This window comes from Diplotaxodon limnothrissa, linkage group LG8 (genome assembly GCF_057381915.1).
Source record: "Diplotaxodon limnothrissa isolate DT_005_m linkage group LG8, D_limnothrissa_male_GT1.1, whole genome shotgun sequence".
Classification (NCBI taxonomy): domain Eukaryota; kingdom Metazoa; phylum Chordata; class Actinopteri; order Cichliformes; family Cichlidae; genus Diplotaxodon; species Diplotaxodon limnothrissa.
In genome coordinates, this window is record NC_140603.1 from 22,232,003 (window position 1) to 22,259,702 (window position 27,700).

Genomic DNA, 27,700 nt, shown 5'->3' on the forward strand with positions numbered 1-27,700 from the left:
CGATTGCATTTGTCTCTAACCATGAAGAACCTTCACGTTAACTTTTATAAGTGGAAAAGTGTTAGTGTTCGTCCTCCAGCTTCACTGTTTATGTTATGCTAACATAGCTGTGTCGCTAGCGATCACGTAGCACATCATTATATACCAGCTAGCCAAACTTCAGTAACCCTACAAACGTCACTGCTGTTTAGTTTCCTGTCTTCATTTATGTTGGAAGTGATAGCAGAGCTGTACGTTTGAATTTTTTCAGAAATCTCTTAGTCAGAACATGCAATATCATGCTTAGGTAACTAGCGAAACTAGCGAGCTAACTTCCGCTAGCTTCCTGCTAACTTCTAACTCCGTTAAATGTAATACATTTTGTTTTCATGGATGCCTGGAAGTTAAACTTCATAGTTACACCTGGTAAAGCAGCAATGCTGATCGTTTTATTAAAGATGAAAGAATTTAGACAGTTTTTAACTCTTAGTGATGCTGCAGTGTTGTTTGACCTGAAGAATACGGAGTTTAGGACCCAGATTACTCCCAGATTTAAGAGCATCTTAGAACGGCCGCTTGCATGTTCTGCAAAAAAATGTGCTTTGTTGTGTATCTGACGGACAAACACCAAACCAGTTCCACATCACGGAAGTTGCACCATTTTTACAAACCAATTCTGGTTCATCTGTTTCACTCAACAATCGGCCATGTGCGTATGAAAACAAAGGCACTGCGCATGCGCGTTTTACTCATATTCTATCGCGATATTTCATTTTCCTATCGTTGCCTAACATTATACCGGTATTACCGTGAACGGTATAATATGGCCCAGCCCTACTGCTGATTCCCCTCCGTTTCTCTGTTTCTCAGTCTCAGAAGCAGAATATTGATCTGACGAGGCAAGCAAAGTTCGCTTCCACGCCAGCTTTCGCCCTCTTTGTGACTCTGAAGAATGTGGTGTGTAAGATTGGCGAAGATGCAGAGGTGCTCATGTCGCTTTACGACCCAGTGGAGTCCAAGTTCATCAGGTAAACCCTTTCATTTATTCACGCTTCAGGATTGTGACAGCAAATTATTGTGTTGAGCTGCTCAGCTGAGGAGTGTTACATATGCCTCCAGCATTAGTCAAGCAGACTAATGTCTGGATTAACATTCAAGGTTCTGTAGCTCTGAAGGAAACTGATGTTAATGCTGTTAATCTCGGTGTCTGAATTCACTGTATTGTTTTTGTTTCACCTGTGAACGTCATGCTCCTCCCCCCTGACGTCTCTCCCTTACAGTGAAAACTACTTGGTAAAATGGTCAAGCTGTGGCCTAGTAAAAGACATCGACCAGCTTCATAATCTGCGGGCAGTCTTCACAGTGAGTGTTTGGATGTGTAAATGCATGTGATTATAGTGTGCGCACACTCGCCTGTAGTTCACTGTTTATTCAGCCATGTTACGAAGCACGTGCGAGCCTGTTTGCAGAGCCTGTATTTGTTAAGCTCTCTCAGAAAGAGCCCAGCTTTCTGTATGTATTTACTAAGACCTCTATCTGATGGACGCCCAAGGGCAGAAGGGTCAGTGTGAGCCCACTGGGAGGACTTTCCAAGGTTTGGAAAAATGAATCTGTGGACACAATCACATATGTTGCTGAAGCAATTTGCGGTAAAATGTTTGGCTTTTACGTAAACTCATTTTCACCGCAGAAAGTGCTATTAATCGATCAGATAAAGGCTGCTGTCAGATGGGGCTTTAAATCCAATTGTGTTTTCCAGAGGATTTTCATCCCTATGTTGTACAATCTGATTGAAACAGCCCGGGATTTGTAGTGACTCTAAGGCGCTTTGTTAGAACTTTTTTTCTCCTTTACACCTCTTCAGGACTTGGGTAGCGAAGATCTGAAGAGAGAAAAGATCAGCTTCGTGTGTCAGATTGTAAGAGTTGGACGGATGGAGCTACGAGACAACAACACCAAGAAGCTGACGTCAGGTCTGAGAAGACCCTTTGGAGTGGCAGGTACAGAAGACAGCACGGAGACTTCATGATAATCTATTGTTCTAAAGATCTGCGTGAAATAAGCTGCTCTGTATAGAGCCCCGGCTTTGCTTGAATATCATAATGTGTACCAGTTCTTGTTTTGCATTGTGGTAAAAGTAAGTATTGTGCCTTGCGTGGCTGAGTAAATATATTTGGGTAAAATTGAGAGGTTTCCAGCTAAATGAAAGGGGGGGGGGAGAGAGAGAAAGTTTTGATTTATTGCCTGTTGGCAAGCTGCCAGGCGTATCGTAAACTAATTAGATTGCCATTTTGCCCACAGTTATCCAACAGAGAAAATTACGCCCCTCTCTTGGTGTCTTTTTTTTTCCTTTTTCCAGTGCCACTTGAGGGGAAGGTAAATGACAGCCTGATTTATGATGGCCTATCTTTAGACATCATCATTATTTGCCGCTGTACACAGCGTGATGGAACGCTTTTTGAGATTCGCTCTTTTTTTAGGCACAATTATAAAGGTTTGCTGACTCTCACACAGCTAAGGTGACCTGCTGTAAACTTTGGCGTCAGTGTCATTTTTATGTTTGTGTTATCTTTAGTTGGTCTGTCCAACAGACAGACTTGAGAATGCATTTCCTGTTTCGTCGGCAAGCTCTGCTGTCAGGTTTTTCCGACTCAAATGCCTGCATTCAAACGCGCAAACAAAGCAAACTGGAAAAAAAATAATAATAATCATGCGTCTTGTTGTAAAGAAGGACTCATCATTCTAGCATCTAACATAATTCTGTTTAATATTACACCATGAGGCTGCTACTCGCATCCTTGCGGTGGTATCTTATTGACATATTGTGATAACTCTACTCAAAGCCGTATGCTATGTCACCTTATGATCTTCCTGTTCATTTCGCTGTAACAGCTATTTAAAGAAACTTCATTTCATATTTAATCATTGTTTGTTTTAAGCTTCAAAAGGCTTGTGCACATCGTAACCACTACTCAGATTTTCTCCTCACAGCTCAGCCTCTGACTTAATTAGTGCTCATCAAAGAAAATCCCAACATTGGCTGAGACAGCTTTTACCCCCTGATGTGGCCCACCATGCAGTTTTCTGGATCTCTTTCATAGCCACGCTACACTCTGCAGGCCTTGAGAACGTTTTAACCCCCACCTCTCTCCTTTTTCCACAGTAATGGATGTCACTGACATCATAACAGGCAAAATGGACGACGAGGATAAGCAGCACTTTATCCCATTTCAGCCGTAAGTGCATTGTGCTGAAGCACAAAATAAATCACATTTAACATAGAGGTCCTTTAAGTTTTGGATAAACTTGCCAAAAAATAAATAAAAGAAGCAAGACTGATACATTTTATGGCTTAAAATTTCATCCATTATTTTAGGTATACACTGTATATCCGAAAAGGTAGTGTCGTTTTTCTTTCTACAAGTTTTGTCTCCTTGACGCCAGATTAGAAGGGGTTTTAAGACTGTAACACTCCCCTATTCCCCGCTGACCCAATTAAGGCAATCTCATTAACTGCTACCATTTTTGTAGGATAGTGTAAAGAGGCAGAGCAACCTTTTTTCTTAACGTGATTTCCTGCATAATTGAAATGCCTCACATTCAGGCAGTTTAGCTTGCTGATCACCTCACTTAATGGGCTTATCTGTGAGCATAAATCATGGAAATTAGAGGAGGTTTTACAAGGAGTTATTTATGTCCAAGTGTGAATAATTGCCATTCAAAAACAGAGCAAGTTTTGAAACAGAAGCTTAATAATGTGTTTTCAAGGAAGCGAGGGAGCCGTTTAGAGAACGTGACACAGTGGTGTGATTTAGCTTCTGGCAGCCAAACAGAAATTTAAATAGGTTAAATTGGCAATAATCTTACAGACATTAGATTTGAGACTCAATTGAGTTGTTGTAAAAAAACAAACAAGCTGTACTGACATGTCAATTCAGTAATAAACGATAGTTGAGTGGCAGGAAAAAGAATGACAGCTATTGTGAGATACTGAAATTGACGGATATTCTCTGTTTTAGATTAATGATGTTAGCCAGCCAAGTCCCTAATTTAAAGGCATCCTCTTGGGCTCCAGGAAGTTCATATAGTGACTGGCCACTTTATTAGTTACACCTTGCCAGTATCAGTTTAGAAGCCCTTTTGCCTTATTCTTAGTTGCATAGGTTCATCAAGGTGCTGCAAAATTTGCATGATAGCATTACAGTTTCTGTAGCTTTGTCAGCTACACATCCATGATGCAAATCTCCTGTTCCACCACATACCAGAAGTGCTCAACTGGATTGAGATCTGGTAACCGTGGAGGCCAAGAAGTACAAATAACTTGTTATTTTCAAGTCATTTGAGCTTTGGGGCGTGGCTCGTTGTCTTGTTGGAACAGCCATCAGAAGATGAGTACACTGTGGTCATAAATGGACGGAGATGGTCAGCTACAATACTTGGCTGTGGTGTTTTAGCGGTGCTCAGTTAGCACTAAGGAGCCCAAAGTGTCCCAAGAACTTGAAACTTGGATACAAGGCAAGATGGATCAATGTTTTCATGCTGTTTACACTAAATTCTGACACTGCCCTCTGGGTGTTGCAGCAGAAATTAAGACTCATCAGATCTGGCAGCAACAACCGTGTCATGTTCAAAGTCTCTTAAATCATCTTTCTTCCCTGTTCTGATGCTCATATTGAATTTCAGGAGGTCGTCTCGGCCATTTCTACATGGTTAAATGCACTAAGTTCCTGCCATGTGTTTGTCTGATTAGATATTTGTATGAACAACCAGTGGTGTAACTAATCAAGTGGCCACTCAGTTTTGACATTTTGAAGGTTAAAGGTAACATAATTTTAGAAATGCAAATTTAAGTCAAAATCTGTCTTTTGGTGGTTGTTGTACAATGTTTGAGTGAATTCAGTGTCTGAATGTGCAAATGTTTGTTGTTGCTTATTCATCTTCCTTGCTCGGGCTGATTTTGGTTTAAGATGGGAGACACTGAAAACAGTGCGAGGGGCAGAGATTCTTTATTGCTTCCTCCGTGCATCACTACAGTCGTCTTCTCCATGCTCATCTCCTTCTGCTTGTTAAGAAGCCTCTACACAGCAGACGCCATCTTTGCTCACAACACACTTTCCTGTGACAGCTGCCACACATGTGGTGCCTCCCAGATCACATCTGCTACTTTTTATGCTCTGTGCATCAGCTGTTTCAATGAATTTGTTGCCCTACGGAGTACAAAACATGTTATACTTGGTACTTATATTTAAGTGTTTTTCTGATGCTAAGCAGAGTGTGTTTCTGAGATTGGATTTTTTCTGGGGGTTTTTAGGGGGGGGGGGTTGCATCTTTAAAAATAAAAGGGAAAAAAACCCAACCAAGATCAAACTTGGGAAAGTCAGCATTCACTCTGATACTGTTGCTCTATGGATACTGACTGGACTTAATTTCCTAAATGATCATTTTTCTTTGTGTTTCTTTCATGACCCATCCTGGCTCGCTGTTAACTGCTAACAAGTGGCTTTGTGTCTGTCATGGTATTCGCATCACTCTTCGGTGTGTCTCTCTTTTCTCTCTGTCTGTCCCTCATCCCACTCCCCTTCTTACAACCATCACTTTATGGCTCTTCCTGCCCCACTCCTCCACCTTCTCCTCTTCCTCCTCCTGTTCCTGCCACCTCTCCTTCTCCGTGGTGTTTGCCTGGTGTGTACGTACTGCAGGCTAGCGTTGGATGACGCCATTCGCCACAAGCAGCTGAACATCTCCCGTTTTTCACCCAGGGTGGCAGGGGAGAATGACTTCCTCCAGACAGTCATCAACAAAGTTATCACCGCCAAAGAGGTCAATCACAAGGGCCAAGGTACAGTGCAACAGTTCTGATAGAGGAACCGAGGCCAAGGAAGAAACTCGCCTCACTACATCGGGCGTTTGTACACTTTGTACAGGCGACGGAAAAACTGTTATAAAATTATTATTTCTTTCTTTTATTTTCTTCTTTCATTTGGGTTTCATTTAGTCAAGAATTTTTCTTTTAATTCAAAACATCAGAAAAAAGCCCAGTTTTCTGTGAAATTGTCCTTGCCATCGTCACCTCACATGAACCAGGAGAAAAAAATCTATTTTATCTTTTTATTAAATCAGATGCTGCTAAAAATCTTTTTTTGAAGTCAGTGCAAGCCTTATTTTTTTGTTTTAGATCTTTTTTTGTACAAGGTACTATTAACCCCAACATACTTGCAAGGCAGTAAAACTGTTCCACTTGCTAATGAAAAACACAATTTACTCTTAGCGCTCACACCATAAATTACTGCTCACACTATAAATAGTCGGTCTCATCCAAGCGATCCAGCTGTTAATTAAGCTGTTGAGACTTTTGTGAAGAATGGCGCTTATCAAGGACTCGACATCTGTGCTGAGAAGAACAACCTTCACCATCTGAGGGATTTGTGCTGCTGAGGAGGGGAAATAACATGACAGTCTCCATGGTGTTGTCACGCCCAATGAAGACGTACTTGGATAAATGTCAGGTCTGCCCTGACCCTCGCTGGGAAGAACAGTGGAGTACTCGCAGCAGCTGTTTCGGTCATGTCCGCATATCAAAAGACTTCCAGCTAACCTAGTGAGGGATTTGTCACTCATAGCAATAAGGGGCCCATAAAGTGTAAGTGAATAAAGTCTCTAAGGTTCACAAGGACCACTCATTCTTGTGGCCTGTGAACAAGGGCACTACAGACTGCTTTAATTTGATCCATTCAGTCATTTCTTCTTCAAAGCTGTGACTCTGTGGGTCTTCCCCCCCCCCCCCCCTAGAGAATATTAAGAGTGCGTGAAGCCACCTTTAAATGTGCTTACAGAGCTGAAACTGGCTTGCCATGCATTTTGGAAAAAGAGCCAAGGATTTCTCCCAATCAGAAGAAAGTCAGAGCAGCTACTGGTGTCAGATTGTTTAAAAAAAGAAAAATTAAAAGACTTGGTACAAACAGATGAAATGAAAACAATATAGACTATAAATAGTTCAGAGATTTTCTCTCTAATACAATAAAACCGTACTTGTGTCGTAGCTTTTAGTCACAGCAGCTTATCACACCCAACTTTGAACCAAGCAAAACGCACAAAAATGAATCACTTTCCCTAGAGTTGATTCATGCCTCTTTACCTGTCTCCTCATGACATACTGCTTTACTTGATGCCTCACTTCCTTTTCTTGTTTCCATTACCAGGCCTGTGGGTCACTCTGAAGCTGCTTCCTGGAGACATCCATCAGATAAGAAAGGATTTCCCTCACCTTGTGGACCGATCAACAGCCGTGGCTCGCAAGATGGGCTTCCCTGAGATAATTATGCCAGGTTTTAAAAAGCTTCCCCTTTGCTGCCTGCCTCAGAAAGTTCCCTGGCTAAATGGCTGAATGCTTTCAGTGGGGTTCATAACCCTGTTACAGAAAAAAGTCAGGATTCAGTGTAAAATGTAAATAAAAACAGACCGAAATGATTTGAAAATGATTGAATCCCCATATTTAATTGAGAAGCTCGACAATATTTAATAAAAACATTTGGACGAGGGCAGGTGTATGACCGTCTCGCATCACCTCTGATATTCTTTTTGCGAAACACCCTTAAAGGATTTTTAAGACTGGCTACACATTTCATATTAGAGCAACATTCTTCCTTGATATAAGATTGGAAGCGACTCAGTCTGAAGCCTCCTTTGTTGTATTTTTCATTTCACAGTTCTTCAAATGTTCTCAGTTGGTGACAGGCCAGGACTGCAACCCTGTGTCTCAGACAAGCTGTGATATACTGTGCTTTCTCAGCATGGCGCTTAACTGATCAGGTCTCCAATAAAGCAAAGCGATGCACAATTGTATTCCTTTGCTGCCTGTCAGAATTTACTAATTGTAATATTGATGCTTTGTAGCTGATGGAGTAACCGGAAATTAGGCTCACCACCATGAAAAAGACACAATGTGGAAGGTGACACGTCCAGCTCCAAAATAGATTTTTCAGCATTAATAGTGCTTCCAAAACTTGTACAAGTTGTGCATTAGTACACCCTCATAGCATCATGTGCACTGATAACATGCTCTCTTCAAAGAGAGACGAAAGGCTTTCATATTTTTATTGGTCAGATCACAAGACAGATTTCCATGTCACCTCAATACATCATAAATGAGCTCTGGCCCAGAGAAGGATCCGGTTCTTCTGCGTCTTCTTGATATGTGATTGTTTGCATAGTGGAGTTTAAACTTGCATCAGTGGAAGCAAGGAAACGATGTGTTAACTCACAATGGGTTTGCATTTTTAATGCAGTGCTACCTGGGAGATCCCAAATTCTTAAGTTTTTGTAGTATTTCCCACAGAGCAGTGAGCCTTTCCCATAATACTCTTTTTATACACAGCGATGCTACTAAATAATTTAATGAATTGTCATTTTTTTCACCCAGCAGGTGTTTTCTTTTAATATTTTCAGTTGTCCCTGTTCAGTTTATAAAAAAAGAGGATCAAACTCAAAATGAACATTTATTTAAAAGTATTTATTTATAGTAGTAGTATTTATTTAAAAAAAAAAAAGTAGTTAAATATGGGGTTTAATTGATTTGCAAATCAGTGTTTTGTTTAGATTCCTACTTTACTGAAAACTGTTGCAGTTCATAAAATATTTGTAATACAGAAAAAACCCAAGACATTATTTATTTAATGGGGCAAAGTCAGTCATACATATAATATCCAGTGTTGCTGTAATATTAATATTATTGAAAAGGATAAAACTGAAGCCCTAAGAAGCGTCGAAGCGTTGGTGGTTTCTCATTTCTTGTTTTTGTTTTTCTTTATTTCCTAAAGGGGATGTGCGAAACGACATCTACGTGACTCTGGTTCAGGGGGATTTTGACAAAGGGAGTAAGACAACCCCCAAAAACGTTGAGGTGACCATGTCGGTTTATGATGAGGACGGCAAGAAGCTCGAGGTACGACCGAGGAATGTTAACCTACTGCTTTGGTATTTTTCCTGTGCTCTCAGCATTCAGGACACGAGTGCTGTAACCAAGTGGTTTCTCAGACAGACTGTGATATTACCCGGCTTCCTTTAGTCTCACACTGCTCAGCACTGCGCTTAACTGACCAGGTCTCCTATAAAGAAGAGTGATACACAGGGAAACTGTATGTCTTTGCTGCTTGTCAGGATTTACAAGTTGTAATATTGTTGCTTTGTGGCTGATGGAGAAGCCTAAAATTTGGCTCACTACCATGAAAATCAGCCGTTGTCAGAGCCAGTAACAAACTCAGGCATGTGGACAGGCAACGTGGGCAGCATAATGATGATGTGAAATCAGCATTTTTCTTCTGGTATAATTAATTACCTTTGCTAATGAAGTTAGAGGGATCATTTCTCCCCTGTCTAATTGTTTGTAAGCAAGCTGTCTCAAAATCTGTATTTTTTTTAATGCAATCTGCAGCGCTTGGTAAAAAAATCTGTTAATTAATCTTACATCAGAGGAATAATCAATTCTTGAGTAGCTTCTGCTTATAAATTGTATTTTTATAGAATGAGGATTGGAATCTCATGTGCACTTGTTGAGTTTTTTTTTTTTTTTTTTTTTTTTGAATACCCATCAGAATATATAAGATGCATAGATAAGCTGTTACACCTACAAAGCAGATCATTTGGTCTTGCAGGGAGGTGCAAGTATGACATTTGAGTGAAACCAACACTTAATGTAGGTGCAAGCTTATTCTAAGAATTCTAAATATTAGCAGTTGTTAACCTCAAACAGCAGTTGAGAACCTACCCCATATACACTACTGACTTCTTAAAGTCTATTCAAATATAAGAAGTTAACAGCAACAATACAGGTAACATCTGTTTTCTAGTTTATTGTCAGTTACTTTGAATTTGATTTGAATTAAGTAACTTAACTTTTGGATTGGCCTTTGGTATGCTGTGCGGCAGACTTATTGCAGATTTGTTTTAATAAACCACATCGACTTTAATCAGTCATACCTAAATTTTAGCCACTGACTGAGTCATAACCCTCGATCAAGTAAACTGAATTTTATACAAATCAATGCAGCCAGGTATGAGAGAGAGACTTTTCGAATTTGTAGCGCTCGATGAAGCAAAACTGTGTGTATTTTAGTGAGAGTGCGATAAAGAGAGATTTCTCAAATAGATTAGGGAAGCATATAAGACATAAAAGACATTTATATAGTGTCTCAAGCTTTTTAGAGCAGAATGGTGGTGGAAAATTGTACCATTTCCTCAAGTTTCACATTTTTAGCTGTTAAAGTTTCTTTAGAAGAAGGAAACGCTGCAACTTTTTGAAGCAAGAACCTAGTATGAGACAAATACAGCTATGATAAGCTGAAGCGGATACAAATTTGATGTGTGAATTCCCACCCTGTGTCATTATGTTTCGCTGAAGGTCTGTGTTCAAGGCTGTCTGAGCCTTTGCGGTATAATAAATAAAGTCAGTGACAGTAGAGAGCAAAGATCAAGAGAGATCGATCCTATCTAGAAGTGTTGTCACCATGTTGCTGTTGCATTGCAAAAGCTCCCTTGTTGCAAGAAATGCAAGAAGTGGTTAAATTCTTCCTTACCCTTCATGGATTTGATGGGCTGAAAGTCTCTTTCTTGATAATGAAACTTGGTTTTTCGGCTTTTATTCCAAAATAAAAAATGTCTTGTTTTCATTTTAAAGATGTATATGTATGTACTAGGCACTTGAAATAACTCTCTCCTCACACAGAGTTTTTTAACAGGTTAAATTTGTGGGTTTTGCTTTTTGTGTGTTTTTTTTCTTTTCATTTCTGCCTCCCTCAGGCTTCTGATCCTCTCTATTCTTCTCTGTCCATTCTTCTCTTTCCGTGTGACTTTCTGCCTCTGGTGTTTGTCATCCTTCCTCTTTCCTCCAAATCCTACAGGATTTGTGGAGGCTGGACAGTAACTTTTTATTACCTTTGACTTTGATTAGCACCCCTCCAGAACTTCTTCTCACCTGTAGTTAGACCCTAGCCACTTTCACCCTCTGTGAAATCTGGAGCTGTCAGAAACCCTGGCCACTTAGAGAAGGAGCAGCACTGCTAGAGCTACCACCTGCCCCCCAGATCTGCTCAGCATGGCTGGGGGAGATGAGGTCTGTTATTCCTCATAATTGCTGGTTGTCAGAAACCATTAGTGTAGGAGTATTTCAGCAGCAGTACACTAGCAGGCCAGGGAGTCAGCTGGAGTAGTGGGAGGAAAGAGGTAGGCTGGCTGAACACAGATTGATCGAAAACAAGGCGTGCGCACCATCCGCTGTCACTCCATCCCTCTTGGCGAATCCTCAAGTGGGGCACGTAGTATTTTACATACGCACCCTGACCTGTTGTAGAAACGCAGCGGACCCGCTAGGAAGACCAATTTACACGTTTGGATCCATCAGCACCAGCTGGTCTGCTTCCCTGCTCTTGGCTTCCTTCCACGTCCTGCTGCATGGGAGCCACTGCTGCTCCTTCTTAAATAATTAATTTCTAATTTATTTCTTATTTCCACAATGCTGTCATGAGATTGACAGGCAGCACACAGGTGCTCATGCACAAAGCGCATCCAGACTTTTAAAGGCCATTCTGCTAGATTAAGGCTTTCTGCTCCAGGGGCTCTGCTTTATGAAATAAGTGCTAGTCAATTTTCCACATACTGTGAGCGTGCCAATATTTTGACAGAGTGATGATAAAGCAGTTCACCCATCACAACTATAGCACTTTATGCGAACTAAAAGCTAAGCAAGGATAACCAGATAACCAGTTATATTGTCTGACTACCTAATTGCTCTGTGTCTTTTACCTTTTATCTAGAATGTGATCTTTCCCGGAGCTGGAGATGAAGGGATCAATGAGTACAAGTCTGTTATCTACTACCAAGTAAAGCAGCCCCGCTGGTTTGAAACGATAAAGGTTTGTTTTTCTGCTTACTTCTGCCACTTAACGGTTTTTTCTTTACTCTTCTAAATCATTTTATTTTACCTTTACCTTGATGCCATCCCCTTCATGTAGTTTCCAAAGTTTTTTCATTACGCCGCAGGCTTTTATTGCCAGTAATTTCTATCACAAGACTTTAGTGGCAAATGCGGTGGTGCAAAACTGTATAGAAGAGTGAAGTTATTCATCACACTTAAAGAAAGGCAAACTTTCTCTCAATTCCTGAAATCCCATATAATTATATAGCATTTTTTTGCAAAAGTGTTGCAACATGTGAGCTAATTTCTGTACAGCATAAAATCCAGGAAGTTTAGAGTTCACTCTGATTTCAGTTTGTCCTTATTTTCTGTGAGTGTGTGTGTTTATGTTCCTGGCTGTCAGCCAATCCTCTTCCGTCCTTTGTCTTAGGTTGCTATTCCCATTGAAGACGTGAACCGGAGCCACTTGCGGTTCACCTTTCGTCACCGCTCATCACAGGACTGTGAGTATAAATGTCAGCTTGTGAATAATCAGTTTTTCAGATGACCAACTGCACAGTTGGCTCCTAATCTATCCCCAGCAAATATAATGGAAGATATCCAAACCAAGCAGATGTGTTGCACAGTGATAAATACTTTGAAGCTCACCCTTTGTCACATTAATCAGAGGTATTAGTCTGTCCCCCGCACAAAGCAGCATCATGGAGTGGCTTGTCAGAGACTATGGCTGGGATGTGAAAAATGCCTGAGGGGACATATTTGTTTATTGGGACCAGTGTCTAGCTGAATGCAGCCAGCGTTGTACGCCCTTCTGTTTTCTGTTTTATTTACACCCTTTCTCATTTTCGGGGTGTAAAGGTCAGGGAAGCCTGGCAGTGGTAGTTCTGCCAGCCCATCTGCCTGCCACATGGCAAGGCTTTCCTACAGCCACAGGAGTGGTGCAGGAAAAAGGGTTTGGGGAGCATGACAGGTGTATACAGTATATACAAAGCAATCAGCTCAAATGGCACAGAAGGCAGAGCAGAACTTGGAGGACGTGAGGATTGGAAAGTATACCCTTTCGCTAATCTGCAGCTGCTGTCATCATCTACTTCCAAAATCCTCTTGCTTTGTTTGCTTCTCACCTGCATGCAGGTGGTTTGGAGGAAATTGCCAGGTCTCAGAGCTCAACGCTGGCTTATAATCCACTTGGAGAGCCTTCTTGTCATGCTCGGCACCTTGCTTCTCTGGAGACTAATGCTGTTACGAGACATGCCTTTGAAACTCTGACTTGCTGTTATCTTGGTGTAACGGTTACTTTAGAAACTGGCTCACCTCAAGTGACTCTGGGACTGCAGGGACATGCTGATTCCGCCAAACTTCAACTTTTCTCTGACAATTGACAATAGCGACATGTAGGGCTGGGCGATATGACCCAAAATTCATATCTCGATATTTTTTAGCTGGATGGCGATATAAGATATATATCTCGATTTTTTTTTTTAAAGCCATAAGTTAAGAACAAAAAGAGAGTTCTTAGTCACACTGTGTCCCAGATGTCACACGGGCACTTTTATTTACATACAGCGTAGATGTACATGAAGAAATTACTCAAAAATAAATTATCAGCATTTATTAAATAATCATGGTCCATAAATAAAAGAAAATGTTGTTTTTGTGCATAACAAAAAGCTCACAATTGTGCAGTCAAAATGTAAACTAATAGACGCTGAGCATAATAACAAAGAGACAGATTTCACAGCTGCACCACGTCTCTGAACAGGTGCCATTTGTGGTCCTTATACACACACAGTACGTATCACTCCGCGAGGCTCCTCCCCGGTAGCCATAATCCTCCAACATCAAGCAGTGCAGCTCCGTAGCTTAGCAAAGTCATATTAAAAATTTTTTGACAGATTGCTGAGCGCTGTGTACCACATAAAATCGGTTCGTGGTCAGTAAGCACAACCAGAATTCATACATAAGGCGCACTGTCGAGTTTTGAGAAAATGAAAGGATTTTAGGCCGTGCAGCCCCTCCGGGCTGCATGTCGTTAGCGCGGTTAGCTCGTTAGCGCGGTTAGCTCGCTAACACGTTGACACCATCCAGCCCCACGCACGGGGCCATCCGCGGTAATTCGCTAACGGAGATTTTCCGCTTTCATCTTGTCATTGCCTTGTCATTGTCAGGTGAAGCTATGGGGGAGGCGGAGTTGTGTTCAGTGAAGGAGAGGCGAGGCAGAGTAACGTTGCGTAGAGACAAAAGTGGACGAAAGAGAGGCAAACCTGCGGCTCCACAAGTATAATTATAACGTAACATAGACTATATCGATATAAACGATATTGTCACATCTTATATCTCGTATGAAAATATATCGATATTTTTAAAAAACTCGATATATCGCCCAGCCCTAGCGACATGTTAAAAAAGGTGTAATAGCTGGATTCTTTGGATTTGTGCATGGTGAACTGCTGCTGCTGGTGAATGTGCTTACAGTATAGAGACCAGGGTTTATTTTATGTTGGGTGTAAAGGTGATATTCCTATGTACATTGATCTAATTTTATCCATGTTTAAGATTGTATGCATCCGTGCAGGCATGTATTTCTATAATTTTCTGACCAACTTCTCTCACTGCCTCACTGTCGCTGTGTACGACTTAAATTTTCATCTCAGTTTGCAATAGATTGCTTTTAAGAGCAGAATAACACCTCCTGAAACTAGCATATTTGCACGTAATATCACAGACATACCGCAGACTGTACCAGAGGTCTGATCCAGATCTAGAGAGGGCATTAAGGGAAAACTCTAAGCTCGATAACCCGAAGAGTGAAGAAACTCATTTTTCATTTCACAGAGGAAGTTAACGTAAAGTCTGGGTCAGACTCTCTGAACCTAATATGCTCAATGAAACAAATCCTTACTCATCCACTCTTGCTGTGCTTGAAGGAACTATCCAACAAACCGTTAGATTTTCTCGTTTGTACAGTCGATATCAAAGCACATAATAGAATTCATTAATTTCCAATGTTTTCCATCCTTTAGACACGTTAAGATCTCATAAGACTACCTTAAAGATAACTGTTTTTGTGATCTGTCATCCATGTTGGCCATAGACTGCAATCTACGGTAGAGTCTTACTCAGATCAGAGTAAAATCTCTCTTATATTTTTTTCTATTACTGGGAGTGTCTGAGTTCAAGATACTTACTAGATTATCAGCCAGTTTCTCTACGCTGAAAACTTTAAAGTGCATTTCTATAGTGATCACTGTTTTAAATCTTTATGACGCTTTGTTCACTGATCCGTGTCTCACGTGTCTAATCCTTTGCCATACTGTGATTGGTTACAGTGTGGGAACATTCTTTATATACTTAAATATGCCATTTGGGAGATTATGTGAATATTTTTGAGCATGCACTGGGTAAGGTAGTGCTGTCCACCCACAGTAATGTGTGCTGTGTAGCCCAAATGCAAAAGCACAACTGCTGCTGGTAAGTGAGAAAGGGTGATACATTGGGAAGCTTATTTTCCCCACTTCAAACATCAGCAGGAAAGGTTCATTTGCATGCGTTGATTATTGACCATAAGTACCATACAGTACAATACAGTTTTATTTGTATAGCACATCACATCAAAATAAATCAATTAACAAAATACAGGTCAGGTACTACCAGTAGCACAGACAGAAGCGAGGCACTAATAGACCAGAAGAGTGAGGTAAAAATAGGTATCGGACCTCAGTTCAGAAGGAAGGTCAGTTCATAGATACAAAATATCAACTAAGAAGTTAATTAGATTAGAGGGCACTAACTGGTTGGGAAGGCCAGGTTAAATATGTTTTCAATTGTGATTTGAAGGATTGGATAGAGTCTAAGGCACGAATAGTGGGGACGCTATTCCAAAGATAAGGTGCAGCTGAAGCACAGGCACGATCGCCTCTGGTCTTCAGCCTAAACTTAGGTTGGGCCAGGAGTAATTGACCTGATGATCAAAGCGACATAAGTGTGTGTTTATCAGTTGAACAGCTAAAATGGTACTGTCCAAACCTGCATTGCTCTTATTAACCTTTTAAACTCTTTTTTTTTTTTTTTTTTTTTTTTTTTTTGTGTTGACAGTGGCTGTATGACTGTTCTGCAAGTGTTTTTGATATAATTATTGTTATATATAAGAAGCAGTGCACATTAATTAACATGAGCGTTTAGGTCCATTATGTAAATGTGCCAGATTTAGTCATACAGGCTCATTTTAATACACATACCGTTTCAGATTGATGCCACTAATAGAAAGAAACGGAAAACAAAAGATCTAAGGTTATCTAGGCACATATAAGGGATCGAAACAGATGAATGATAAAACAAAAAACACATCAGTGGACAATCAGTGAAAAACAGCGACGTAAAGTGACATTATTTTAGACTATGACAGTATGTTGCGCTGCTCAATAAGAAAAGACTGACTAACAAAAGCTCTTTTTCTAAAAGATACTGTATAATCCCCTGTAGGAAATGCTATGCTGTTTAGAGATGTAAAAATAAACTCTAGCATATCATATTAAATTTAATATGAATTTGATAATACTTATGATTTTCATTTAAAGTATTTAAAGGGAGTACAAGCTCGCTAACTTGCAAGCTATTGATAATCAGCTGGCGCAACCTTAACCTGTTGCAGGGCTCCACTGATGATCATACATGCACTTAACTCAGTGGGAACAACCTGGTTTAATTGTGTGGTTTCTAGCATACCTATTACCTGTGCTATAATCAGCCACTTTCTTATATTAATATTAATATTTGAAAGGGTGAACAAAGATGGAACAGCTGTGTGTACGGGTATAGATTTTTGTTCCTTAACCTCTCTATATGTGATTAGTTTGTGATGAAAAGCAGTGCAGATTTAGGCTGTCAGGCCTTTGTATTGCCTGCCTGCGCTGTCATGTGGCCGTGTCCTTCCTGCTTCCTTCGATGTGCTCCTAGCTAGAGCTGAACTTTAAGGGGATACACAGAGTGACAGAGCTGCTCATCAAGACCACTAGTGGAGCTCATGTGTTCAGTATCTCAGGCCTCTGGTTGAGAATTAGGCCAGCTCGAACACAGTGCGTCAGAGTAGCACTCTAACATTGTCAGGCCTCATCAGGCTGATGGCTGCTGTCACAGATGCTGCCGTAGCTGTAAAAGATTCCTGCCATCTTTTCACTTTTGTTTCATCTGTCTTTATGCCTCTGCTTCGTGAGTCAGGTAGGCTTTAAAATGTGGAACAGTTTAGTCAACTAAATTTGAAGTGACAGCCCACCTTAAGGGGGAAATTTGCGAAACTTGCACACAAATCGGACTTCGATTGGTTTAAAGAAGTAGCTCTGTCCTGAAAGTGACCTTTTTTGTCCAAATTAAGAGTTTTCAGCTCTGTGCCCTTTAGGAAGTCACTAATACACTTGGTATTATTGGATGGCATGCCTACAGTGTTCTCCCTCCACTGGTTCATCTCAGCCTAGCAATTATTCACCGGTGAGTTGCGGGCAGCAAACCAATGAGGGGATTTATGCAGATAGAATGCAAGATATATACTTCGATGAATCACGTCTCCCTGCGCGTAAATCCGAGCTTGTTGATCCGCAATGATGATGTATGTGGCCCCATCCAAAGTCCCGGTTACAGGACAAAGTCGTAACTCTCTTCCTTGTTTATGCAGCGCTTCCACTCAACATTCCCAATCACACATGTGTCTGCACTTGCACACATAAACCACGAGCATCTTTCCTCCACTCTTACAGGATTATACAAATTGGTCACAGCTGCAGCAGAGCACAAGTGCAAGTGTTTATTCATTTGATAACAGCAAGTGTACATTAATCCAAAGCCTGCCACTTGAACAATATTCCTTTTTGTAATTAGCAGGTTTTTTTATTTTATTTTAAGGCACATATTGTTATATAACAACCAACTGTGATTGCATCTCCCACGTCCCTCGCATTATATTATGCACAAGTCCTTCAAACCTATGCATAATTGGTCTCAACAGTCGGCGCGCGTACATTTGCTTCACTTCAGGGTGAAAAATAAACAGTTCACGGACAGATGCAGCCATAGCATTAATAAAGACATCAGAGGGGAACAGTAGTTTCTTGTGCTAACTCAGGAGCTGACTCAGGGAGTGTAGTGCTGAGGTTAGCGTTTGGATTATCACTTCTTTCAGACTGCTGGTTTGTTAATGACTTGTTGTAACGTCAGCAGTGCTGCATGGTTTACTGCAATATGATCTCTTTTTTGTTCCCGAAGACGAACACTGTTCACATAAGCATATTGCACACGTACGAAAGATGCGGTGTGTTTTGTTTTGCAAAATGAGACAAAAAGCAAACGGTACAAAAAAGCGAACTGTATATATGAACGCAGTCTTAGTCTCAAACGTAAACACCAATAACCAAGTTGTCTTTATTGCTTGCGTGTTTCTTTTTCCTTCCACAGCCAAAGATAAATCGGAGAAGATATTTGCCTTGTCTTTTGTGAAGCTGATGAGGTATGACGGGACCACTCTGAGGGACGGTGAGCATGATCTCATCGTGTACAAGGTAAATGTAAAAAAACAAAACAAAAACATCCCATAAACACACTTAGTCTTTGTTTCTTGCTGCCTACTCGTCAGACAGCCCGCTCTCCTTGTGAAATGACCATGAAATAAGTTGTAGGTGAAAAACTGCCCTATTGTATCGGCGACTGTCATCATAACAGCCTGCCATCAGTGCTTTGTATGTGAATTGGGTAGCTGGTACACATCAGCCCGCACAAGGAAATGAGAGTACTTTCCAATTAAAAACCCATGCATAATGATACCTCTGTGTTACGGTGCCCATTTATGTTAATTAAAAAGTTCATATGGGAAAAATCAATCTTGTTACATTTGTCTTGTCATGTTTTCTGGATTGTTGTTTTCGTCAGTCAACCCTGCATTTGGAAATGAATGATATTTTTCTCACATGCAACAGCTCGGTAGAAAAACACACAAATTGTTTTGTTGATAATATATATCAAAGGGAGATCCATTAAAACCACAGCTATAGAATGCAACATTGTTTTAATGTGTACACAGTAATTTGGGATTTCTACCAATAAACTGACTGAGACTTGTTCTCTAAAACCAGGCGGAGGTAAAGAAGCTAGAGGACTCTTCTCTGTACCTAAACCTACCTTCCACAAAGCTGGAGATGGAAGAGAAAGGCTACTCCACCACTGGAAAAAATACCCAGACCCTGGGCATCTGTACCATCAGCAAGGATTCCTTTCAGATTTCCACCCTGGTCTGCTCTACCAAACTTACCCAAAATGGTAACAGCTGCTATATTTTAATGAATATTTGTCTCTTTTCCTGCGCAAGTTGTTTTTTTAAGCTAAAAATTATGCTCTTGTGGAAAACGTATCAAAACGTCAGTAAACACATGGAACACAACTTAGATATTATATAAAAAAATGAAAGCAGCTACTGTGACATTTTGAATCCTTAAATTAAGCTTTTTTTTATAGTCGCTGTCTTTGTCTTAACCATGCCATCCATATTTATATATTTTATCCTTTATTGATCTCTGTTTTTCACCTAATTGATTTGCACTAGCTTCACATAGTTACCACATAGTTTCTACTTTCCCTGCTCTTAGTCTCACAGCGAGCACACCTCCCTGCACAAACGCATCCAGCGGAGCTGAAAAGAAATGTGGGGAAGTCAGTATAATATTAATTGAGTTCAAGAGAAATTACTTTATCTTAATAAAAGCTTCCCAACAACTGTTAAATCAAAGAAAACAGCACTGAAAACAATCAAGAGAGAAAATGTTGTCATTGGCGCGTTTCAGTCTGGACCACTGTTTGCGATTAACTCGACAACTAAAGCAAATAAAGGAAATCAGTTGACTGTTCTTGACCCTCTTTTCATTAGATTCTTCCATGCTATGGTAGCTAACAACTGTTGCACTTTCAAAATAGAATTTACATAATTAATCTTCTAGTAGAGCTGAATAAATAACTTCCTAATTAAAAATAATGAATCTAGTTAGTTGTTTATTCCAGTGTGAATTGGCTAATCCGTTCCTGCTGCCTGATATACAGATATACTCTCACTGGCCACTTAAAGAGGTACACCTTGCTAGAACCCCCTTTTGCCATCAGAACTGCCTTAATTGTTTGTGCCGCAGATTAAACAAGGTGCTAGGTTTTGGTCCATAGTCATATGATAGCATCACACAGTTGCTGCAGATTTGCACCTTGCACATTTAGATGTGAATTTCCCATTCCATCACATCCCAAAGGTGCTCTACTGGATTGAGATCTGGTGACCGTGGAGGCCATTTGAGTGCTGTGAACTCACTGTCATGTTCAGGAAACCAGTTTGAGATGATTTGAGCTTTGTGAGATGATGTGATATCCTGCTGTAGGAGTCATCAGAATATGGGTACACTGTGGTCGTAATGGGATCGACATAGGCAGCAATTGTCGAGTTGGCCCAAAATGTGCCAAGAAAATGCTTCCCATGTCATTATATCATCTAAAACAGCAGTCCCCAACCTTTTTTGCGCCATGGACCGGTTTATGTCCGACAATATTTTCACGGACCGGCCTTTAAGGTGTCGCAGATAAATACAACAAAATAAAACCAGTACCGGTACCCCCCAAAAAAGATGTATTCATAACACACGGGAAAAGAACCAGGGAAAACCGAGTTAACTATAAAAACGATTAAAAAAACGATAAAAACCCTGAAAACCATGAATTTCACACCCGAACCTCAACTTTCGTGGCCTGGTACCAAATGACTCACGGACCCGGGGATTGGTTACCGCTGACCTACAACATCCAGAACCATTGATATAAGGCAGGATGGATCCATATTTTATGTTGTTTACCATCCAGACAACACTTTCTCAATATTTCATAGTCCAGGTATGGTGAGCATCTGTGAAGTGCAGTCTCAATTACCTGCTCATGTAACAGGAGTCGCATCCAGTGTGATCTCTCCTGTTGTGGCCCATCTTCTTCAGTAAATTCAATGATGCTCTTCTGCATCCTTTGGTTGTAATAAGCAGTGATTACTGTTGTTACTGCTTCCTGCCTGTCAGCTCAGAGCAGTGTGGATATTCTCCTGACCTCTGCCATCAACAAGGCATTTTCACCCAGAGCACTGCTGCTCACTGGATAGTCTCTCTTTTTGAACCGTTCCCTGTAAATCCTAGACGTGGTTGTGTTGAAATCCAAGTATGGAAGCGGCTTTTGAAATAGAGCCACGCCACGTTGACAGGCACTTAAATCACCCTTCTTCTTCATCAATCAGATACTTGTTTTGAACTTAAAGAGGTTCTCTACACCATGTCCTCATGTTTAAACTATTGGATTGCCACCACCTGATTGGGTGCTTAGATCATTTGTATTAACGAGCGGGAGATCAGATGACCTAATGAAGTGGCCATGAGTAGGTTTTACTGACCACTGCTCTCTGATCTCTTCTTTCTTGAGGTGCTGTATAACAAAAGTAGCACACATGAGAGAAAATCCTAGCGACGTATGTGGATTTACTTTTGTTGTAGCACAGAGAAGTACAATTCCAGCTTGATGAAATGCCTGCTCACATCAAACAGAGCTCTCACTGGGTGGAGGAAGGATTTCTTTACTGTATCTTAGCCAGGTAGACCCTGAATTTTGAAACCACCGATGGACCGTAGCCTCTGGCTTTGACAAACGGATCATGGGAACATCATTTAATGTAGGATGCCTTAGCTTCAGCTTTTTAAACATTTTTTCTCATTATCTGGTTTTTCCTTTTCCACATTCTGAGCGCCAGGAATTGTTTTCCTCCTCTCTATTCCTACTTCTAAAGTACTTTCTTTTCTCTTTACTCTCAGTACGCCAGTCAGTCTCAGTTAGATTCCAGTTCATCTCTGTTGAGCGAACAATAGCCTTTTTATTTCCCCGTGAAGATCTACTCTTATTAAGCTTGGGAAATCCTCATGCCTGCCACTGTGGCTCATGGATTAAGGATTTTAGCATCTTGTGTTCCCACCAGCCTTTCTGCATGTTTATAAATCCCCACAGATGTCAGCGTAAACCCTCTTGAGCATGCTGGTATTTCTTAGCTGTGTTCATAACGTTGTAGTTAGATTGTGTGAAAAGCTGTTCTCTTTTGTGTGAGTGGTCAGATGCTTCTAGCTCTGATTTCACAGAGCTAAACCAAACCAACCTAAATGTCTCCTTTGCTTTCTTTTTCACTGGTTGTAATTTGCTGCTTTGTTTTGGGGTTTTTTTTTTTGTATGCAAGAATGAATCACAATTTTAATTAGAGCCACAATTAAAGCTTCTTTTGTGTTTTTGGCCACAGTCTGAAATAAATAAGTAACAGACACACTGCAGGGTAACTTTGACTTGAATTGAAATTAATTGTTTTACTCGCCAAGAGCAATGCCCTGTTTAAATAAGGAGTGCATCATGCCCTTTCGTTTTTGTATTCACGTTAACAAAAAGATCATTTTAAACCTCCAAACAAGGGCAGAATGAAGAGAAAAGCTTGGAGTAAATTATTGAAGCAAGATCATGTGTGTTTGTGGTCTTTAATCCTTTGAATAATCCTTGTGTAGGCCTGTGAAAAGAAAATCCACTGTAAACCATTTTTCGCTTTCTTCAGATTTGAAATATTATTTAAAACTTCCCTTCAGGAATAAGTGGCCTTACGCAAAGACTAATAATATAAAATCTTAAAACGTCTTTCAAAAAGGCCTCTTATCAATTTTAACGAGATCCCCAACCCCACTGGCCAACACAACATAAATACGTAATCAGCCAATCACATGGCAGCATCTCAGTGCATTTAGAAATATGGGAATGGTGAAGAAAACCTGCAAGTTTAAACTGATCATAAGAACGGGAAGAAAGATCATTTCATTAACAGCTGATTAGTGCCCAAACACTGTTTTTGCATTTCAGTAAATTACTGTATGTATTTCCCATTTTCCTAACAAAAAATGAGGAAATGAGGGATGGCTCGAGACTTTCGTGCAATACTTTACAATATCCATAGAACCTCTAATCAAGCCAGCAATAAGGCAGCTTTACCCTTTTTATGAGGTGGTGAAGCTAAAGCACTCAAATAGGCAGTAAGACTCTCTCATTGCAGAGGTCACATAAAGCTACAAAACATTAGGTCAAAGCTGAACCAGAAATTTTTTTCCTGAAAAGTAGGATCAATATTTGCTTTCAGGTAGAGATGTTTCCAGCTTGGTGATTATCCGACTGCCCGACTATGGGGAAAAACAATCTGCATGTAAACATTAAGACTACTAGGTAAAAAAAATTCATTTCAGAGGGAGATTATCCCAAAGTTTGACAGATGCCTTGGTGAGATCAGCTGTTTTCTGAACGACGATGCATGGTCTTGGCGTGCTGGCAATTTAAAAACTATAGCTGAATCTCTGACCTGTCAGCAGCACAGGCTTTATGTGACACTTGTAATGATTTTAGCGCTTTTTGTGCTAAATCATTGCAGTCTAAAAAAGACGTGAAATGCCGATAAAGCTAATTGTCCGGGATACAACCTAATAGCATGCGCAGCAAACATTTATAAAGCCTCATTAATGGGATCACTGCAGACCCCACAACAGGCTCTGGGCATTTCTCTAAGACAACGGGAGGTTTTTGTTGTCAGAGGGCTTCTGCATATAATGTGTGAAAGCGGTGGGTGTCGCATGTTGTTATAGTAATGTTCCCTTTGAAGCTTATTAAGTTTAGTCTGTGGTATAAGTTGTCATTTAAATACAATTGTGCGTGCCCTCCTACTCGGCTCAGGGGGTGGTGATGTCAATGAATGAGTCGTCTCAGTTACAGGAGAGCCTGCCTCTCCTGTAAGTAATGATAGTGGCTCAAATGGTTGTCTCAGCTGTTATGTAGATGCGTAGTATGCAGCATATATCAATCAGCACTATTCTCTGCTCCTATTTCTCCTCCCTGCCTGCCATTTTCTGATTTATCTCGTTCCCTGTGCGAGAGTGATGGGGGGGAGGGGGAGTATGTGTCCTGGTCTGTAGATTCACTCCTGTAGAGCAGCTCCGCTCTCCATATTTACCTGTCACTTTGTGCTGATAATTTGCAAGGTGCCGGTGGGTGCTTGGGGATCAGATGGCCTCGTCGCTGCACAAAGTTTGATTAAACTTTGTGCAGCTGTGTGTTGTATGGGATATATCATCCCACGCTAAAGCTCGAGGAAAAGGTTCCAGCTATTTTAATAAAGCACTGTACACAGAGCAGCCGCAACATTAAAACCGCCTCATTTATATTGTGTAGGCTCTTATCCATTAGGGATGCAGAATTTGCAGGTGGCATGAGGACATTGGCAGCTATTGCTTTGGGTCTAGTAACTTGTGTGGCTCGTTTCAGTGGTTTGGACGGATGCTCTGAGTTGGAATCCAGGGAGGCTGGATGCTCGGTCAATGCCTTGGGCTTGTTTGCAGGCTCCTTTAGCCATTACTGCAGTTTTTTTTGCCTGTGTCCGCATGTTTAGTTTACCATTGTCATATGATTTATTTATTTTTTTACCCATCCATCCAATATCCCTTCTACAGAAAAAAAGAAAGTGTACAAGAAACAGCAGAAACATTGCATTGTTATTAGAGGATCAATATTATTTACTTACCTGTCTTTGGTTTTGATATTGTGGCTAATCTATCCACAATATTTCCCATGATACCAGATTCAGGCTTCTTTATTAAAAACCCAGAAGCTCTTTAAGATCTAGGTGTGTTTGTCCAATAGTCATCTCTGTCCCATTTTCTGCATTTCTGTAAATGAAATGATCACATGATTCCAGCTCATCAGATGTGTTGGCAGTTTCCTGTTTTATACAATATCAAACCAAATATTTCGGGTTGTTTTGACTGTTGGTTTGCTGAAACAGCAATTTGATGTTTACGTTTGGAGAATATGTGACAGTATAATTAATATGATTAGTAATGTAATTGCGGTAAGATCTGTTTCTGGATGTAGAGCAGGTCATCTACTAATCAGAAGGTTGGTGGTTCAACCCTTAGGTTCAAGTTGCTTTCGGATCCGTCCACCAGAGTGTAATTATTAGATGGAAAGCACTTATAAAAAAGTGCCTGTATGAATGGCTGTGATGCCTGTTCGCTCACCAGCAGTTTATCCTGAGCACTTATTCTTGCAAAGGGAAAAAGGAGCCCTAGAAATGCCCCTTGCAACAGACTGCATGCTTTATACTCATGGCTCCTCACTGCTGATCCCCACATCCGAGATGAAACACTCTTTTTAACTAAGCTAGATTTATGCAGGCGGCCTCCCAGTGCTGTGAGCTCCCGTGAAGTGGCTCCTAGCTCTTCCCTGGGCATTTACAGTGTGCTTCGCTAAACAGAGCAGAGATTCAGCGACAGCACACGTGGGAGAGAACCTAGCCCAGTGAAATTGATTAAAATACTCTCCCCACCTCTGCTGGAAAGAAAACACATTTTTATGAACAAAGCAGCTTTAAAACTATGGAATCCATGTTCGTATTGAAGCTACTCCAGCATCAGTGCGCTGAAGAAGCCTGTACTTTTAAACGTTTAAACGACTACATACAAGGCTGTCACTATTAACGGCAAAGAACAAGCTATCAAGACTCCTTAGTGGTTGTGTTTGCTTTTAAAAGTGAACAAAACTGATTTTGTGAAGGAGTTCCGTAAACAAACTTTCAAATGGTAATGTGAAGTCTTTTGCATTTCAGTTGCGCATTGACAATGTAACCTATTTTCTCTGAATTAATTATTCCACTGCTCTCCATCTGCCAGTTACTTCCACAGTCTTTTAAATTCCCACTGCCTGTGGAGACATCCGTTCTCAGACAGATGTTATTTGTAAAAGGCTCTCAGTATTTTTCTCCAGAACAAAACTGATTGCCCCCCACCCGCACAACACTGTGCCTTACAGCCCCATGTGCTACACGTAGTTGGCCTCTTAACACCACTGCCCCACTGGGACCAAGCTGCCTGATGATTTATTCTCACATTATTCCATTTATCTCTGAGGTGCTGAAGCATCAATTTCCAAATCTATATCTCCTTGGGGACGGAGGACCCTGGTAGTTGAGACAGGTTCTTGTGATTGAACCCTGATAGGCTGTCAGGTTTACAGATGATGGGCATCCATTACTGTGTTGCCATGGCTGATTGACTCTTCCTGAGCCAATCAGCCATGGCGAACGGGGAGAGGCAGCCCCTAGGGACTAGGTTTGCAAGAATGCCAAAGAGATTCTTCTTATTCACTTCAGTCAGATGAGGCTGAATATAGTATATATTCATGAAAGCTAATAAACCATCATGAATATACTATAAAGATGTTTCTGGGAATCTCTCAGGATTATACCTGAGAAAATGTATATGAAAAATCTGTTTATACGATAAAATGAATTAAAATTAACATTAAATGGAAACTTTTCTTAAATGATAAATTGTTTATTTTGGTTTTTTGCTTACTCCTGGTTTCGCCCATATTTGCTGCTTTTAACCCTTTAAAGCCGGTTGGAGCGGGCACGCTCTGTTTTGCGCAACTATTTTTAAATCTCGGTAGCACTGCAACCACGTAAGCTAGCGCAATAATTTTTTTTGCATATGAAACCGGAGGAGTTGTACTTACATCTTATGCCATCAGCTTGTCCTAAGTCACGGTTTCCTTCCACATATGGCTCACATATGGCTTTGCAAAAACTGCATAAAAAGCGCTTGCAGCAACAAAAACATAATATTCCAGAAACACGCTTTGCCGATCCGATCAGCTGTTTGTAACACTTCTTACGTCCATCAGCGCGAACTATCGCATGTCCGCCATGTCCTGGCCGAAACCGGAAGTGACGTCATTTTGCGGAAATGTAGTTTTTTACCATCAGGGCCTTATGAGCCTATACTGGTGTTTTTAAAAGTTATATTTGACTTTATGACTTTCTGTGTCGTTTCTGGGATGCTTAGGACTCATATTGCACTGCTGGAAATAGTTTATTTTGATGCATATGCTGTTTTTTTTTTGTTTTTGTTTTTTTTCCCAAATTTGCATTATAATATTTATTTTCGTTTTTCCTGCAGTATATAAAAATTGGTGTATTTCAAAAATAAAACTATTAAGACACTTAAAATAAATTTCCTGTGGTGGGAAACTATTTTGTGCAACTTTTTTGTATTTACAGTTTTGAGGGATAAGCCTCTTAAATTTCTCTAACTAGAAATATATGTTAAAAAAACAAAAACGATTTTCAATTTTTTTTGTAGTTTATTGCACCTTTTTGCAATTTATGTAATTACTATGCACCTAATGCAGACATATTATTAAAATTTGGGCTATAATGGTTGTATTGATGTTTAGCAACTTGAAATGCTCCCAAAAATGGCACTACAGCATGTAAAAATATAATATAAGCTTGGTTTAGGACTTGGTTCTCTTTCATAGCATTCGTTTCGTGTCTCACTATGGGAACGCCTCCTGCGTGACCTCATCAGAAGCTCAAATACCATTATGCCAGCCCTTACAGGCTGGCTAGGTGACGCCCATGTCAGGAGGGGCCAGTGCCTCCCTATATAATAGGCTGACATAGCGTCAGATGTCATTCAAAAACCTCTTCTCGCTTCTCACAGAAGCCTGTAGACAACTGTGCTATTGGGCGCTAAAGCTAAACTGTCCACAGATTCGAGTGAAACAACTCGGTCGCCAGGCGCTTTGTTCCCAGCTTTTCAGTTGTCCACTAGCATACAAGCAGTAGCAATACTGTTCTGTAGCTAGTGCTGGTGCCAAGTAGCAATACTTTCACCCAGGGAAGTAGCAATACTT

The 27,700-nt window shown here is 40.6% G+C and overlaps 1 protein-coding gene across 2 annotated transcripts in view; it reads left to right on the plus strand.

Moving 5' to 3' along the window:
* Positions 1 to 27,700, plus strand: part of dock1 (dedicator of cytokinesis 1) — a 201,025-nt gene that overhangs the window by 33,661 nt on the left and 139,664 nt on the right. Inside the window, exons 8-18 of one of the 2 annotated variants that reach the window (XM_085361488.1) lie at positions 850 to 1,007; positions 1,260 to 1,341; positions 1,844 to 1,979; positions 3,143 to 3,215; positions 5,679 to 5,818; positions 7,179 to 7,304; positions 8,796 to 8,920; positions 11,787 to 11,885; positions 12,318 to 12,390; positions 18,332 to 18,435; positions 19,006 to 19,189. In XM_085361488.1, coding sequence (XP_085217614.1) covers positions 850 to 1,007; positions 1,260 to 1,341; positions 1,844 to 1,979; positions 3,143 to 3,215; positions 5,679 to 5,818; positions 7,179 to 7,304; positions 8,796 to 8,920; positions 11,787 to 11,885; positions 12,318 to 12,390; positions 18,332 to 18,435; positions 19,006 to 19,189 — 1,300 coding nt within the window. The remainder of the gene's footprint in view (positions 1 to 849; positions 1,008 to 1,259; positions 1,342 to 1,843; positions 1,980 to 3,142; positions 3,216 to 5,678; positions 5,819 to 7,178; positions 7,305 to 8,795; positions 8,921 to 11,786; positions 11,886 to 12,317; positions 12,391 to 18,331; positions 18,436 to 19,005; positions 19,190 to 27,700) is intronic. The other variant, XM_085361489.1, reaches the window with a different exon arrangement.